The sequence below is a fragment of the Bos taurus genome, chromosome 13 (genome assembly GCF_002263795.3).
Source record: "Bos taurus isolate L1 Dominette 01449 registration number 42190680 breed Hereford chromosome 13, ARS-UCD2.0, whole genome shotgun sequence".
Classification (NCBI taxonomy): Eukaryota; Metazoa; Chordata; class Mammalia; order Artiodactyla; family Bovidae; genus Bos; species Bos taurus.
Window position 1 is genome coordinate 6,927,567 of NC_037340.1, and position 18,321 is coordinate 6,945,887.

Below are 18,321 nucleotides of genomic sequence, written 5' to 3' on the forward strand. Positions count from 1 at the left end.
TCGTTTTCCCATCTACTTGCCATGAAGTGATGGGACTGGATGCCATGATCTTCGTTTTTTGAATGTTGAGTTTTAAGTCAGCTTTTCCACTCTCCTCTTTCACCTTCACCGAGTTAATTCCTCTTTGCTTTCTGCCACAGAGTCTTTAAAAAGAAAAATAAGTTAAAATGAGGTCTTTAGGGCGGGCCCTACTCCAGTAGGACTGGAGATTGGGACACAAACACACACAGAGGACATCATGTGAAGACGCAGGAAGACAACCATCTACAAGCCAGAGTGAAAGACCTCAGAAGAAACCAACACCCTCAAAAGTTGATCTCGGCTAAGAAAATAGACTCTAAGTAAATAGACTTCTGTTGTTTAAGCCATCCAGTCTGTGGTATTTTGTTATAGCAACTGTGGCAAACTAATTCAACACCTTTTCTTTCCAAGTTCAGTTGTTCACTGCTAGTTTTAGAAAAATGATTGGTTGCACTTACCTTATACCCCGTAACCTTGTTAAACTCTAATCTGAGTCCTACAAGCTTTTTCTTGAAAGTGAAAAGTGAAGTCACTCAGTTGTGTCCGACTCTTTGCGACCCTGTGGACTGTAGCCCACCAGGCTCCTCCATCCGTTCATGGGATTCTCCAGGCAAGAATACTGGAATGGGTTGCCATTTCCTTCACCAGGGGAATCTTCCCGACCCAGGGACTAAACCCAGGTCTCCCGCATTGCAGGCAAACGCTTTAACCTCTGAGCCACCAGGGAAGCCTCCCCTATCATGTCATCTCAGATAGGGACAATTTTATCTTTTCTTTTCCAATCTGAATGGCCCTCATTTCTCACTCTTGATATGGCAATGGCTGGGACTTCCAGGATGATGTAGAAGAGGAATAACATGATTAGATATCCTTGCCTTCCCAATCTTATAGGAAAAAATGTTGTCTTTATCCATTAAATATGATATTAGCTAGAGGATTTTTATAAATTATAATTCTCAAGTTGGAGATGTTGGTTTTATTCCTCGTTAAGAATGTTTATCATGAACAAATATTAAATTTTGTCAGATGTTTTTCTAAACTATTGATATGATTATGTGGCTTTTCTTCCTTTAAGTATTAAAACATTGGATGATGTTGATTAATTTTTAAATACTGAATTGACCTTGCACTTGCTAGATAAGCCCCAATTGGCTTTATGTGTGGTTAAATCTGATTTTTCTAATATTTTTGTAGATTTTTTAAAGGTATTTTGGTAGGTTTTTGCATCTGTATTCATGAGGGATATTGGTCTGAAGTTTTCATTTCTTATAATGCCTTTGATTTTGGTATCAAAACAGTAATGGTCTCATAAAATGAAGTTAGAAGTGTCGTCTCGGGCTTTCTTGGCTCAGTGGTAGAGAATCTGCCTGTCAATTCAGGAGACACAGGTTCCACCCCTGGGTCTGGAAGATCCTGTATGCCATGGAGCAACTAAGCCTGTGTGCCACAGCTACTGAGCCTGTGCTCTGGAGCCTGGGAGCTGCACCTGCTGAGCCCAGGCGCTGCAACTACTGAAGTCTGCACACCCTAGAGCTCGTGGCCCACAACAGAAGCCACCTCACTGAGAAGCCCACACACTGCACCTATAGGAAAGACGGAGCAGCAACAAAGACACAGCACAGCCCGAGATAAATAAATAAGACTCCCTGCGCCATCTTTATCAAAAAGAAGAAGTGCTACCTCTCCCCCCTGCCCCCTTTTTTTTTCTGGAGGAGATTTTATAGAACTAGTGAAAGTCATTCAGTCATGTCCAACTCTTTGTCACCCCGTGGACTGTAGCCCACCAGGTTCCTCTGTCCTTGAAATTCTCCAGGCCAGAATACTGGAGTGGGTAAGCCGGTCCCTTTTCCACGGGATCTTCCCAACCTAGGGATCAAACCCAGGTCTCCTCCCTTGCAGGTGGATTCTTTACCCTCTGAGCCACCAGCAAATAAATAGTGGACTATGCCAACAACAACAACAATAACAAAAAATCCAAGCCTGGAATTTTCTTTAGTGGAAGATTTTTAAACTATGGATTCAACTGATGTACTAGTTATAGGACTATTCAGCTATATTTTTTAAATTGGGCGAGTTTGGTAGTTTATAGATTTTGAGAAATGTCTTCCTTTCATCTACACTGTAGAATTTAAATGCATTGACTTGCTGATACTCTTCCCTTATTATCTTTTTCATGATTGTGGAGATCTGTATTAACATCCTTTCTTATAGTTCTGACACTGGCAATTTTTATCTTCTCCCTTTTTTTTTTCTTTTATCAGTCTTGCTAGAGTTGATTTATTTTATTGAACTTTTTAAAGAACCAGCTTTTGGTTTAATGAATTTTCTCTATTGCTTTTCTCATTCAATGTCATTGAATTCTGCTTAGATCTATAGGATTTCCTTGCTTCTGTTGCTTTGAGTTTGTTTTTCTTGCCCTCATTTCTAGTTTCTTGAAGTTGGCCTTCCCTGGTGGTTCAGTACTAAAGAATATACCTGCAGTGCAGGAGACTCAGGTTCAATCCCTAGATGGAGAAGATCCCCTGGAGGAGGAAATGGCAACCCATCCCAGTATTCTTGCCTGGAGAATCCCATAGACAGAGGAGCCTGGTGGGCTACAGTCCATGGGATCACAAGAGTCAGACGCCAGTTAGACAACACCAAACTTGAAGTTGGATTGACTTGAGACCTTCCTTATTTCCTGGTATAAGCATGTAATGCCTTAAACTTCCATCTGAGACCTGCTTTATCTGCATTGCACAATTTTGACACGCTGTGCTTTCACTTGTTGTTTTACGTATCTTCTAATTCTCTGTGTTTGTCTCTTCTGTTTCCTTATTCCTTAATCCTTCTTTTCTACTTTCCTTCCTGCTTTTGATTGAATAGTTTTAGTGTTCCAAGACATTTTCCCACATCTCAGATAGACATTTCCCACAAGTCAATGTCCCCCTGACTCAAGGCATAGCCCCAAATAACAAGATTATTAAGGAGTTTCATGCTTTACGAAAAGCCACCATGCTCACATTTTAAAGCACATACTCCCATGGAACAGGAGTGATGATTTACATTATCAAAAGATTTAAAGGGTCTAGAGTGGACTATTGGAGAAGGCAATGTCACCCCACTCCAGTACTCTTGCCTGGAAAACCTCATGGACGGAGGAGCCTGGTGGGCTGCAGTCCATGGGGTCGCTAAGAGTCAGACATGACTGAGCGACTTCCCTTTCACTTTTCACTTTCATGCATTGGAGAAGGAAATGGCAACCCACTCCAGTGTTCTTGCCTGGAGAATCCCAGGGACGGGGGAGCCTGGTGGGCTGCCGTCTATGGGGTCGCACAGAGTCGGACACGACTGAAGCCACTTAGCAGCAGCAGAGTGGACTATGCAGTCCCCTGTTCTGATAAAACTGCCTCCATTTTCTGTCAGAGAATCGCCTCTGCTCCACTCATAGTTCGTGGGATTTGGGTTATATGAACTTAAACTTTTAAATTTTTGCTTAAACCGGTTTGAGGTGAGGTTTTTGTTGTTTTTTTTTTTTAATCATCTGCAAAGAGACAGTCCTGATGATGAATACAAATTCCTGTACATAGGAAGCTCCATTGTGCTTTTAAGTTTTCTTTCTTCCTTTTTTCACTTTCCTTTTTACATTCTGTGATACTGGTCTGTAAATGTCACAAGGACCAGGACAATGACTCTCTTGTTCACCATACAATGGTTTATGACCAGCACATATTTGTGGAATAAATGAAGGGCCACTGGTCTTCAACTGGAGTTGGCTGGTATCAGGGTGCAAATGGTTGGTGGACACACTGAAGGTAATGAGGCTGGAACATGTTTCCTGACCACAAACGGGCTGATCCACAGACACTTCCCCACGTTACGTCCTCTCTTGGACTGAGGCCATAACTGCACATTCATTCACCGTGTCCCTAGAGATCACAAAAATGTTATCCCATCCTGGACAACTTCGGACAGTATGCTTTGCAGTTTTTGAGATAGAACTTATTTACTTGAGAACTGAATTAGCCTGTGATTTTTGTCTGTCAAAATCCACACTTGCATACAGGGTTGACTATATAATTTGGGGAACTCAGTACAAAATGAAAATGCAGGGCCCTTGTTCCAAAAGCAGGGGGAAAAGTGCCAATAAAGGTACTGAGATATGAAGCTCTTCCCTCTCTTCCACAGTAATTCTTGACTTGTCATAGTGCTTTTTATTCACCATTTAATGATATTTGAAGTAAATAAACATTAAATCGAGATCTTAAGTCAGTAGCATGGATCTCACCACTCATCTTTGCACACCTCAGTTTTAAGTGTAAATGTAAGAGCATTTAACCTGTGTAAGGAATCACCAACTTACACATTTTGCATTTCACGACTGGTACATCCATATACATTTCATTCTTATCAGAACATTGGAGATGCTGCAAAAACTAACCCAAACATTTTAATTTCACTTCTTCATACACTCATGTTCTAACAGTCTCCACTTAGGACTCACTGATGAGTTAGGAAGGATGAGAGGAAAAGGAGCAATTATACATTGTCCAAGCTTTTCCCTCCTTTTCATGTCATTTTCCGCACACACAGTTGGCTAACAGATTTCTTGATTATGCGTGTTTCTTACAAAGCCATTTCCTCCTTTCTGCAGCAGCTTCTGGTTTCAACAGCAAGCGTGGCTTCCCAGGATATCAGTGCTCTGACTTGCTTTGTATGCCCTAGACGTGCATTCAGGCATCCAGTCTTGCTCAACTTGCATGCAGCACAGGCGCACGCAAATTCTGTGCTCACAGGCCATCACGAACATTCTATGAGAATGAACAGCAGCCCCACATGCTGAACACACCTCTTCTGCTCACGTGCAACTTCAGACTTCACTTACACAGGTTAAAAGATAAAATTATTAAGATTGCCCAAGATAGCCATGGCAGAGGACTCAACAAAGTGTGGGACCCTTGGGAGCACAGGTCCATGCAGCTGCCTGAGTCACAAGCTCACGAAGCTGGCCTGGCCTGTATGTTGTCGAAATCAGCAACAGTGTGAGTCTCCATTTTGTACTTGTTTTATTGCTCTCCCCACACTTGACCTCCTGGGAAATCTGCAGAATCCAGTGTGACATTTTGAGATCATTAAGCATTTGACAGGGGAGGAGAAAGAAATTTAAAGCAAATGTGTCAGGAGTCACACCTAATCAAAGATCAATCTAAAGGCAAGATAAAAGCACTTTGGAAAATACAACATGAGTCCATAGCAAGATAGGGTTTGATCCCAAACATTTTGGGAACAGGTCGGTTATGTCAAGGAACACATAGACGCTCTCTAAAACATCCTGAAACAAAAATATTCACATTTTTTTCCACCTGTCACAATCCCTTTACCCTGTCTCCTTTCAAAAAGACAGAGCTGATGTTCCATATGTAAGCTATAATGTTCAAACTTAAACAGCTTAGTGATATAACTGGATTGTAGTCCATGTGAAAAACAGTACCTCATTGTTCTATCAACAAGAAATAAATCTTATGACAAATTAAAGGTAATATCCCTTTTATGCATTATAAAAATATGCTTTTGTTTCATTTTTATTTTTGAAATCTTTTAAGAATGCATCACACATTTACCTTCTTAAAAAGAGTGTTCAGATTCCTATTTGACCTTTCCTAGAGGACTAAGGATTATTATGTCAAACATCAGTTATCATACTTTCGATTGGATTCAACAAACATTTACTCAGGAGCATTTATAGGCAAGGCACTGTGCCAAGACATTTAATGGCTGTCTTAGTCAATCTGGGATGCTCTAACAAATGCACCACAGGCTAGGTGACTTATAAATGACAGAAATTTATTTCTCACAGTTCTGGAGTCTTGAAGTATGAGGATACCAGCAAGTTTTGATGAGGCTTTTGGTGAGAGCCTTCTTCCTGGTTTGCAGTCAGCCAACTTCTCCTTGTATCTTCACATGGCAGAAAGAGGACTAGCTGGCTCTGGCCTTTTCTTATAAGGGCACTAACTTCACGGATGAGGGCTCCACCCTCATGACATAACCACTTTCCAAAGGCCCAACTTCTGAATATCATCACATTGGGATTAGAGTTTCAACCTGTGGGATTTGTGGGAATACCGTCAGTTCATTGCAATGGCCCCTCTATTTGGTTTTTACGATTCAACTAGAGAGATAAGGCAGACGTGTAAATTCAAAATTCCTCTCAAAACACAGCAAGTGCTATTGCATAAATCTAAACAAGTACCATGAGGACACAGAAAGAGAGGGAGAGAATGTTATGGGAACCCAAATTGGTCCTAAAGGATGATTTGTGATGGCAAGAAAGGGTGTGCCATGTAAGAACTTCATGAGTCAGAAATGGAAATTCCTGGGTGTGAAACATTGCAGAGTAGTTTGTTGGAAGTAAAAAGTGAAAGTGTGAAAGTGTTAGTCCCTCAGTCATGTCTGACTCTTTGTGACTTCATGGACTGTAGCCCACCAGGCTCCTCTGTCCATGGAATTCTTTAGGCAAGAATACTGGCTGCTGCTGCTGCTAAGTTGCTTCAGTCGTGTCCAACTCTGTGCGACCCCATAGACGGCAGCCCACCAGGCTCCCGCCACCACCCCCCCCCCACCCCCGCCCCTGTCCCTGGGATTCTCCAGGCAAGAACACTGGAGTGGGTTGCCATTTCCTTCTCCAATGCATGAAAGTGAAAAGTGAAGGTGAAGTGGGTTGCTATTTCTCCTCCAGGAGATCTTCCCTACCAAGGAATAGAACCTGGGTCTCTCACATTGCAGGCAGATTCTTTACCATCTGAGTCACCAGGGAAGCCCATTTTGTTGGAACCTCAGGTCATATGTTTGGCGATATATGAAACAGTGAGGGAATATTAAATATTGTATCTACAGATAATGGGGAGCTGAAGATGCTTTTATAATAAGAAGGTAGCACCAGTGTTACACTTCAGTGCAGCTATGCTTTTTGAAACTTGTTTGTACTTGTAGAAACTGCTGTACTATTATGTGTTATTTTAACTTGTTATTATAAGTTTTCTGGCACTTTTTGGTATGCCAGCTATTCTTGATATTTTCAGTATATATGACTACATTCAAATCTAACTTTCTACTAAAATTCTGTTTCTGGTCTACTAAAAGCTAGGAAACTAAATAGCCAAGATTATTAGAATTGTCTTTAAATAAACACACACAGGCCATGAGAAATTTACTGAAATTTAATATCTCTCTAGATTTTTATTTCACTTAGTAAATAGCAAGGATTCACCTTTTAATGTATAACTTTGATTCCAACAAAGAGTAAGACTTCTAAAGGAAACTTTTGATTAAAAATAGTGGAATTGGCCACAGCTATCTTTTCTTTCTACCCAAATCTTATTGAAATGATAGCCAAGGAATTTAAAAAATAAATTAATCAACAAGGTCAAAGAGGAGGAGAGACGATTTGTTATAAATGCTTTCAACAAATTTTTGGAAGGTGAGAAATGGATGGAGAAACAGTAATTACCTTGGCAGAAGGAAGAAAGGAGAAAGCCAATTGCTTGCAGACAAGTGGGAACAGAGCTGCTTCAACCTGAAGGAACTCTGAGTGGCTTGGGGTTTATAAAGCAATGAAAATTCCAAAAGGGAGGCGAGAGTAAAGCCCAGTGTGGAAAGGGGCATCTGTTGGAAGTCTGCCGATAGCATGTTTGAGCCCATAATGTCTCCTCTCCCTCCGTGTGCATCTATGCGACTACCCTTTCTTTGCTTCAGGGCAGAGAGTTGGAGATTGTCTTCAGAGGACTCGGACTTGGCAAGCAAGCCCTGGGAAATGCAGAGGTGAAGTAAGAGCAAAATAAAGGTCCATGTGTCATACTGCAGTGCCCCAACCCCCTTTCCCCACCTGGCTTCCAGAACTCCTTTCACCCGTGCAGGCATACGCACACACACACACACACACACACACACACACACCGGCAGGAGATCCAGGTTACCCTCTAAAGGGTCCAGAGAAAAGACCTATGGATGATGACATTTGGGAGCGCTTCAGTGAACCAGCGATTCACCCTATGGTAGAGCTTCCCCATGCAGTCTTAGCACCCCCAATCATCATGCCTCACTTCTGAATACAGACTGAGTGGTTTTCTTCTTCCTGACACCAACTACGTGGTATCTTTTCCAACACCATTTCTCTAACTCTCCGAAACCAACTAGGTGTCCAATGATTCAAGTCAGTTTTATCATCCACCTAGAGTTAAAGTCTGATCCCCACAAGTTAAAGGGTTCATTTCTACAAGTCTACTCCACGTTAGAGGCCAGTCATAAGTCTCAGGCCTCCCATATTTCTGACCGACCAGCTTTTATATAAATTGAGTGTTCTCATAAACCCCTCCTTGGGTTTGACAACTTGCTGGAATGATTCACAAAACTCAAGAAAGCACTTTACTTACTATTACTGGTTTACTACAGAGGGTACAAGTCAACACGGCCAGATGGCACAGATGCCCAGGGTAAGGCATGGGGAGAAGTTCACAGGACTCCCATGCCTTCTTCAGGCGCACCACCCTCCCTTGGCACCTTCAAGTGCTTACCTACCCAGAAGCTCTCTGAATCCTGTGGTTTAGGATTTTCATGGAATTTTCATTACATAGATGTGATTAAATAATTGAGCACTGGTGATTCAACTTGATTCTCAGCTCTTCGCCCTCCCCCAGAGGTCAGTTGTTGTTGCTGTTCAGTCAGTAAGTCATGTCTAACTCTTTGCAACCCCATGAACTGCAGCACACCAGGCTACCCTGTCCATCACCATCTCCCAAAGTTTGCTCAACTCATGTCCACTGAGTCAGTGATGCCATCCAACCATCTCATTCTCTGTTGCCCCTTTCTCCCCTGCCCTCAGTCTTTCCCAGCATCAGAGTCTTTCCCAATGAGTCAGTTCTTCACATCAGGTGGCCAAAGTATTGGAGTTTCAGAGGGTAAAGCTAAGAGTCCCAACCCTATAATCATCACTTGATCTTCTTGGGAATGGAACAGCTGCCATTTTGAAGCTATCTGGGCTAGTCTATCTGAAATGGAACAGAATTCATGTAGGAATAAATTAAAATTTTTTAAATATTATTAACATTCTCATATAAAAATTGTCATGGTTGGTGGGCAAAAATTGAGCCAAGATGCTACAAAATCTACAGACTCTTGGTCAGATTGCCCAGAGGACCGTAAGTATTGATTCACACAGGCAGTTTGAAAATAAAGTTTCAGAGAAACAAAAGTTGTTTCAGGAGTATAACAGAATTCCAGTGCATGTAAAAGGTGGGAAAGCTGATGCCCTTGGTATAGAGCCACCTTGATTCTTACAGTTGATGGAACAGCAGATGCCAGCTGTGGTTTATATATCAGCTGGCTGTGGATTCATTTCTCAAAAAGCAGGATTGACTTCAGTTTATTCTCCCATGAATCAGTCAGTTCAATACCATTTAGCTCTCTGTGGACCAATAATCTGATAAATAACTGAGTTCTTTGAGGATCTATATTTATTTACTTGTACTAGTTAGTTAGTTCAGTCTCTCAGTCGTGTCCGATTCTTTGCGACCCCATGAATCACAGCACGCCAGGCCTCCCTGTCCATCACCAACTCCCGGAGTTTACTCAAACTCATGTCCATCGAGTCGGTGATGCCATCCAGCCATCTCATCCTCTGTCATCCCCTTCTCCTCCTGCCCCCAATCCCTCCCAGCATCAGAGTCTTTTCCAATGAGTCAACTCTTTGCATGAGGTGGCCAAAGTATTGGAGTTTCAGCTTTAGCATCAGTCCTTCCAATGAACACCTAGGACTGATCTCTTTTGGAATGGACTGGTTGTACTAACTGCCGCCAATTAAGCAGGCTTTACCATGAAAAAAAATTCCCAAATAGAAAAGAAATGAAAGATTTCATGCCCAAAGAGCAGGTTTATATATATAAAAGCAGAGCTCTTGAAAATGAAAAATACGGTGGTGGACATTTTTTTTTTAATTTCATAGAAAGTTGGCAAAGGTGAGTAAAGTTCCCAGAGAGAAGAGGCAGAGATCAAGGAAATATAAACTAAGAAAAGAAAGCAAAATAGTGGATTAGCACACTATCCACCATTATGAGTTACAAAAAGAGCAACAAAACAAAAAAAAAAAAAAAGAGGGAAAGAGAGAGAGAGGAGAGGAAAGTATCAAAGAAACAATACAAAAGCAAGTTCCCAAGATAGAAAGACATTGGTTTTCGTTGAAAGAGTTCTCTGAGGACTCTAGGCTGTTAAAGGATGAAAATTTTACAGCAAAGAACACAAGTGAGAAATGTATGAACGGCGGGGTGAATAAGAAGGTCCAAAAGTTTCCAGAAATTAAAAATAGATCATATAGTCATTAGGTAGGAAGACTCCAGATGGACGTTGAGTTATGCTATGGCTTTTGCAATCTTGCGAAAGACTGAGTTTCACGTATGTGCTGCCCTTGAACTCAGAAGAGCGCCTCACCCTGGGGCTTGATGCTGTGGTCACCATTTTTTTAATATTAACTTTATCCTTGAACCTGTGTTTTCTGAATGAAGTCTGACAGGACAGGGGTGCATGCAGAGAGTTGTCTCCTGGCCGGTCCTCACCTCCCTGGCCTGGGCTCCTGGTTACCTGTTCCCTGACCCCCACCCGGAGAAGACTACACTCACTCACCCACCCAACCAGTACCCCATGCCTGAGGGTGTGTGACATTAAAACAGCAAAGAAAAACACCCATGTGAGGATGAAAGAGAAAGGTCACAAAAGAAAGAAAAAAGCTTTTTTCCTGCTTTTTGAGGGGAAAAAAAAAAAAAGCTTCACATTATCATTTTCACTGGGCCCCATGAAATATGTGGCCAGTCCTGGTTTCAATTTAGAGACTGCTGGAGAAGCAAGAATTTTTTCGTACCTCAAAAGCTCAACTGTGAATATCACCAGAGATAAAAAGAGCAGGTCCTCCTAACGCTGGTGGATTTTATAACGATGTCAGGATGGTTCCAATGTGGATGCCCATCCTATGTGGAAATTTCTGGTTCTAATGCGTCTTTTCTGAGCCATGCGCTGGCTGTGGAATTAGAGTGCTGACGCCAGACCCTGGATTCACATTTGGACAATATCTGACCCCCAAGAAAAGATGGTTTCAGACAGAACTAGATCCTCCCATGGGAATCCATGAGTGAATGCGGGGGCTTAGTGGAGTTTTCACCATTGGAACGGAGGCATTTGCATTGGGACAGTTTCTTGGGGTCTTCAAAATTCCAGTTGGAAATTCAAGTTACAGCAAAAATCATCTCAAGGAGGATGAGACTCTGGAAATGACTTCCAAGAATGAACATGACTTCCTTCTCTGGGGAGTTTGAGGAGGAAAAGCACTCTCTTGGTGCCAGAGCCAAAGGGCAGAAGGCGTGAAACACTCAGACTGACCCTGTACCCCCTACCCCCACCCCTCCGCTCCCCACCTCCTGGGTCTCCGGTTTGCATTTTCTCAGACACCAGGGGCATCGCCGGCTGTGAGAATAGCCAAGTCTCGACCTTGCTTCTGAAGTTGGTCCTGCTACTTGCTTCACCACGAGCCACTTTCTGGCAGAGCTGAATTCCCCATCTCCCCCTCAGCGGCCACCCCCGGAGCCTCAGGCCTCACCTGATTTGGTGACCTGACGACTGCCCTCAACACAGGGATTTGCATCGTAAATTGCCACTAAGAGGCCCCTGATACACGTCTTCCTCACAAATTTCTGCTGTCGTGCTCCTCAGGCAGAAGCTGGTGTATCCACTCGTGGCAGGCTGGTGGCGCATCAGACAGGTTCTATTAACTTGGTTGCCAGGTGGTAACCATATTACTTCACGCTTCCCGGGAGATTTTGTGCAACACGATTACCTTTGACAGGTCTTGAATGGGACAGCAATTTTCAGCAAATGTTTTCAGTAACCAGAGGCCAGAAGGAAAGGAAATGGGAACGCTTTGGTTCAACTCTGAGTGTGGCTCTGACAGCTCTTCAGCACCTCTGTAGTGTTAGAAACTGGAATTCTGTGGAAATTCGGGCACGTGGGCCTTGATGGAAGGTTGCTGAGCAGGGCCAATGGTTCCCACTGTATTTAAGAGAGAATGTGTCCTCACACGGGGTAAAAATTCCTTGTCTTGGGGAAGTTCTTCAGAGCTGCAGGATACAGTAGAGTTTTCTTTCATCGGGGTTTCATGCTAAAAATATCTTATCCTTCTTCACACTAATCGCACACTGAAGATGTTGATGTGCACTTCTTGGACTCGCTTGAGTTTATAGCACCCTCAGCATTCCTGAAGATGTAGGTCAATTCACACTCCACGTATTTAGTTTTTAGTTTCAGGAAAAAGAGACTAAAAGTCATCACAAGTGGGTTATTCAAGATCTGGTCTTACAGGGGCCCTGGTGACTGAGTAGTAAAGAAGCCACCTGCCAATTCAGGAGACACAGCTTCAATCCCTGGTCCAGGAGGATCCCACACACTGCCGAGCCACTGAGCCCATGCACCACAACGACTGAGCCCGTGCTCTAGAGCCCAGGAACTGTGGCTACTGAGCCCACGCACCCTGGAGCCCATGGTGCACAAGAGCACCGCCCTGCAACAAAGGGTAGCCCTGGCTCACCACAGCTAGAGAAAAGCCCACATAGCAACGAAGACCCAGCATGGCCAAAAATAAATAAAGGCAAAAGGTTAATTTTTTTTTTAGTCTGGTCTTACAGAGTAAGAATATGAAAGCCAGTCGCTTCTCCACACGCCCCCACCCCCACCAGTATCACCAACACACACACACACAAGACACATGTCACTTTCCAAGATAATACAAAACAAAATACCCACAGTCTGTAGTCACACATCATGGGAAAAGAAAAGAACCATCTGGTTCCCGAAGAATCAGGTAGTAAAAGGCTTGATTACACACAATTGATAATTCTGGGGTTGAACATAAGGTCAGGTGGCCTTGACCACATCCCCAGAATGGACTCTGATTCACATCCCGCTGGCCTGGTGCAGAGCACAACTTCCCTTGGGCACACCCAAGAGAAGAGCCTACACTTTGCTCCCATTTCGTGAGCAGAGTTTTACAGACAAGTTTCCTTTTGATCTCCAGTCACTAGACACATGATATCATCAGCTCTAAATGAAGCCACATTTTCCCTCTCTCCCAGTGCTGGTCTCGTGGGCAGGGGAAACGCCGGCTAATCTGTAACATGCTGCAGATTGCAACATCTCTTGGTGTCACCGTCCGTCACCTTTTTATTTGGCTTACTGGCCATTTTGTCAATAACAGTTACTTGGGGAATCGATTTTGATTATAAACTTTTCCTGCATACCTCATCCCAACCAGAGTTTGACTTTTGGCCATTACTGCTTTTGAACTTGTTTCCATGTGTCTCCAAACTTTCTTTTCTTGTCCATGACCTTTGGGCAGAGAACAACAGTCCCAAAAGAGATCTGCAGAGAACATCATAGAGAATAACTCATTTAGACCTGCTCCTTGTTTCCCCAAAATCACAAGAGGTGGTGTGTCAACCTTTTATAATGAATGTGAATCTTCTGCTTGGTTTGAAAGATAAGAAAAGGAAACACAACAGTCAGCATGTGTGTAATCAAGCCACATCACGCACAAGGACAAAACAGTAGGTTGAAGTCTTTTCTGTGACTACTTTAATAATAATAGCCTAAATCAGTTTCAGCAACAGCCCTTCCAATGCATATTCAGGGTTGATTTCCAGGATTGACTGGTTTGATCCCCTTGCAATCCAAGAGACTCTCAGAGCCTTCTCCAGCATCACAGTTCGAAAGCATCAATTCTTCAGCACCCAGCCTTCTTATGGTCCAACTCTCACATCCATACATGACTACTGGAAAAACCATAGCCTTGACTATATGGACCTTTGTCAACCAAGTGGTGTCTTTGCTTTTTAATATGCTGTCTAGGTTTGTCATAACTTTCCTTCCAATGAGCAAGCTTCTTAATTTCGTGGCTGTAGTCACCATTTGCAGTGATTTGGGAGCCCAAGAAAATAAATGCCACTTCCACTTTTTCCCCATCTATTTGCCATGAAGTAATGGGACCATTGGTTAGTTAGGCTAATATTTTCTCACTTGGTCATAGGTCACAGTTCTAACCAATGAGACCCAAATAGAAAAAAGAAATCTCCTAAGGGAATTTCTGGGAAAACTCTGGATTCTCCTCTTCCTCCTTTGATTAGAGTTGTAGCATATATCTCAGGACTCTGAGACACCACAACAATGAAATTCAATGTGTTAAGGATGACAACGTGGGCACCTGAGCATCATTGAGCAACTGAACCAATGCCAGCAACCTCCTACCTTTAAACTCCCTATCAAGTGGGAAAATAACTGCCCACTTATATAAGCTGCTGCTAATCGCATTTTCTGCTACATGCACTATTCCTAAGTGATACACCTAATCACCTAGAAAAAGCTTCATTTTATCAACATATACTGTTCTAAGGGTTTTTGTTTTGAAAGAGATAAACTACCTGCCTTCTTGTTTAACCCCAAACTTTTCAAATTTGCCATTTAAATTAACTTTAGTAATAACTGTATTTTTGTAATAACAATAATAATAATAACTGATGTTCTATGGCACTTAGGTTTCATTATCTCATTAGTCTTATCTCCATTTTTCTTTGGTGGTGGGTTTTTTTGTTTTTTTTTCTAGCTGTGCCTCTTGGCTTGTGGGACCTTAGTTCTCTGACCAGGGACTGATCCCAGGCCCACAGCACTGAATCCTAACCATTGGACTGCCAGGGAATTCCTCTTTTATCTTCATTTTAAAGTAAGAAAACTGTGACTATAGTTAACAATACTATACTGTATAGTTGAAAGTTCCTAAGAGAGTAGCTCTTAAAATTTCTCATCACAAGAAAAAAACTTTTGAGCAATGTGAGGTGATGTATATTAACTAAACTTATTGTGGTGATTATTTTGCAAATACATAAATCATGTTATTCACCTTGAACCTATACAGTGTTTTATGTCCATTATATCTCAACGAATCTGGAAAAAAGAAAAGAAAGAAAACTGAAGTGCAGAAGAGACTGAAGCTGTCCAGGAAGTAGTTGGGACTTAAGTTCAAGTACTGTGGTTGTAAATAATTCCCTCTTTCAGTCATATGATGTGCTAAGTCTTCTCCAGTGAAGTCCAGCAAAGACTCAAACCTACTGTTTGGAGACTGAGTCAACAGGAGCTTTCCCAAGGTCAATTCTAAAAGCCAGCTGTGATGTCAACCACATCAAGAGCAAGGTTTATTTCCTAAGCAGTTCACCCAGACAGAGCCTCGTGGCCCCAAGGCCCGTCATTGTATGAGGTAGGACTTGGTTCCAGCAGTGGAGTGCCTGTTGGTGTCATATTAAAATTCATACAGTAAAATCCTAGTCCCAATATAATATTTGAAACTTGGGGGCCTTCGGGGGGTAATTAGGGTGGAGCCCTGGTGGATGGAACTAGTTATAAGAAGCAGCTAGGGCGCTAGTGAGCTTTCTTTTCTGCCATGTGAGGATACAAATGAGAAAGAGAGCTGTCACCAAGAACTCAAGCACGCTGATACTCCGACCTCAGACTTTCAACCTCCTGAGCTGTGAGAAATAAATGCTTCCTGTTTAAGTCATCCAATTTAAGGGATATTGTTATAGCAGCCTGCACTGACTAAAACTTTTCCCAAAATGTCAGAGAAGAAGTACGCTAACTTTTCCTAGTCCTCTAGACAGTGGTCCCCAATCTTTTGACACCAAGGATGGATTTCATGGAAGACAATTTTCCCACAGACAGGGGTCAGGGGGGATGGTTTGGGGATGATTCAAGTACATCACATTTACTGTGGGCTTTATTTCTATTATTATTGTATCAGCTTCACTTCAGATCATCAGGTGTTAGATCCTGGAAGTTGGGGAACCTTGCTCTAGAAATAGGATACTTTCATCCTTCCTTTTTTTTTTTTTTTTAAGAATTAACATTATCCCCTCATGCCAGTAGCAATGCCACGCTAGGCACTATTTTATTTTATTTTTTTAATTCTTTTTAACCCTCCTCCCTCCTCCCTCCCCATACCATCCCTCTGGGTCGTCCCAGTGTACCAGCCCCAAGCATCCAGTATCGTGCATTGAACCTGGACTGGCATCTCGTTTCATACATGACATTTCACATGTTTCAATGCCATTCTCCCAAATCTTCCCACCCTCTCCCTCTCCCACAGAGTCCATAAGCCTGTTCTATACATCAGTGTCTCTTTTGCTGTCTCGTATACAGGGTTATCATTACCATCTTTCTAAATTCCATATATATGCGTTAGTATACTGTATTGGTGTTTTTCCTTCTGGCTTACTTCACTCTGTATAATAGGCTCCAGTTTCATCCACCTCATTAGAACTGATTCAAATGTATTCTTTTTAATGGCTGAGTAATACTCCATTGTGTATATGTACCACTGCTTTCTTATCCATTCATCTGCTGATGGACATCTAGGTTGCTTCCATGTCCTGGCTATTATAAACAGTGCTGCGATGAACATTGGGGTACACGTGTCTCTTTCCCTTCTGGTTTCCTCAGTGTGTATGCCCAGCAGTGGGATTGCTGGATCATAAGGCAGTTCTATTTCCAGTTTTTTAAGGAATCTCCACTCTGTTCTCCATAGTGGCTGTACTAGTTTGCATTCCCACCAACAGTGTAAGAGGGTTCCCTTTTCTCCACACCCTCTCCAGCATTTATTATTTGTAGACTTTTGGATCGCAGCCATCATCCTTCCTTTTCTAATACCTTTCATTTATTTAGGTAACCTCAAATAATCTCAAATTTGGTTTTTAAGTACATGAACCAATCTTTTATAGCATAATAATAAAGAAGCTAGCCTCTGTATTCAGAGAAGGCAATGGCACCCCACTCCAGTACTCTTGCCTGGAAAATCCCACGGACGGAGGAGCCTGGAAGGCTGCAGTCCATGGGGTCGCTGAGGGTCGGACACAACTGAGCGACTTCACTTTCACTTTTGACTTTAATGCATTGGGGAAGGAAATGGCAACCCACTCCAGTGTTCTTGCCTGGAGAATCCCAGGGATGGGGGAGCCTGGTGGGCTGCCGTCTATGGGGTTGCACAGAGTCAGACACGACTGAAGTGACTTAGCAGCAGCAGCAGCAGCCTCTGTATTTACACAGAGCCAAATTCCATTGTGGCCCCACTACCTACTAGGTATGACTTTGAGCAAGTTATTAGTAACTTCCTGGGAATTCAGTCCTCTTGTCTACAACACAGGGATAATATATTCACAATATTTCAAGGGAGTTTTGAGGATTAAATGAGATACTGTGAACCTAAGAATGTGAAGCTCATACATATAATGTTTTATGCATATTTCTGATGATTCCTGCTATCTCTTCCAATTCTATAACTCAGTAACAGGAAAAAAGAAATTGAAGTGAGTACAAATGTAAATGCGTATCTTTCAACTTTTACTTTCTATCAATAACACCTCTCCCCTTATAACCTGGTTTTTCTGGTGCCAGATTCACTGATGGTTGATGTGGATTTAGTGCATGTCTGCTTTGTGGCCATCAAGGTGGCATAACCCTCTACCAGCAAAAAGACTACAACTCACTGATGGTTCAGATGATGGTTAGTGTCTTTTAGCAATAAAGTGTTTTTTGATGTATGTACTTTTTTTTTAGACATAATGCCATTACATACTTGAGAGACTACAGTAGAGCGTAGACCTGCTACATGCACTGAGAAACCAAAAACTTCTGATTTATTGCATGACTCAATTTATTGTGATTTCCCCTGACTGTGGTGGTCTGACACTAAACCTGCAGCATCACTGTGGTGTGCCTGTCTATACCGGGAGGTTTGGGTTACTGCTGAGGGGTCAGCAGTGAAACTAAGGAAATGTGTAATCATCAGAGATGCCAACCTCTGACTACTGCTATTGGCATGTGCTAGAAATTTGAGTTCTGAGAAAGACAGTGGCAGCGGCCTGAAGAAGGGAAATCATAATACCATTGTTTGCGCCAAACATCACGAGACAGATATACTTTATAAATATTATTCCTTATCGCATCTCTATTAGGTCAGTTCCATTAGCCTATTTTGTAAGTGAGGAAATAGGAGTTCTGAGAAGTTAAATCGCACACCTAAGATCATGGTTCTACAGGAGAGGGGAGTCAGGCTTTGAACTGAGGTCTATCCAACTCTAGCACCAGGAAGCTAAACCACTAAGCCAACTGTCCAACTATGACTCCAGTACCAGAGAGGCCACTGCACAGGTTGGAAGATCTGAGTCTTCTGAGCTTTCAATCTTCTCT

At 42.4% G+C, this 18,321-nt stretch overlaps 1 protein-coding gene and 1 pseudogene across 2 annotated transcripts in view; one reads left to right on the forward strand and one right to left on the reverse strand.

Annotated features, from left to right (window-relative positions):
• Positions 1-5,823: 5,823 nt before the first annotated feature.
• The window catches only part of TASP1 (taspase 1), a 317,444-nt gene continuing 304,946 nt past the window's right edge, over positions 5,824-18,321 (reverse strand). For both annotated transcript variants that reach the window (XM_025000695.2, XM_025000693.2), the window contains one exon: positions 5,824-6,102. In XM_025000695.2, coding sequence (XP_024856463.1) covers positions 6,079-6,102 — 24 coding nt within the window. In that variant the 3' untranslated portion in view covers positions 5,824-6,078. The remainder of the gene's footprint in view (positions 6,103-18,321) is intronic.
• Positions 9,150-9,411, forward strand: LOC132346852 (cytochrome c oxidase subunit 7A2, mitochondrial-like; annotated as a pseudogene).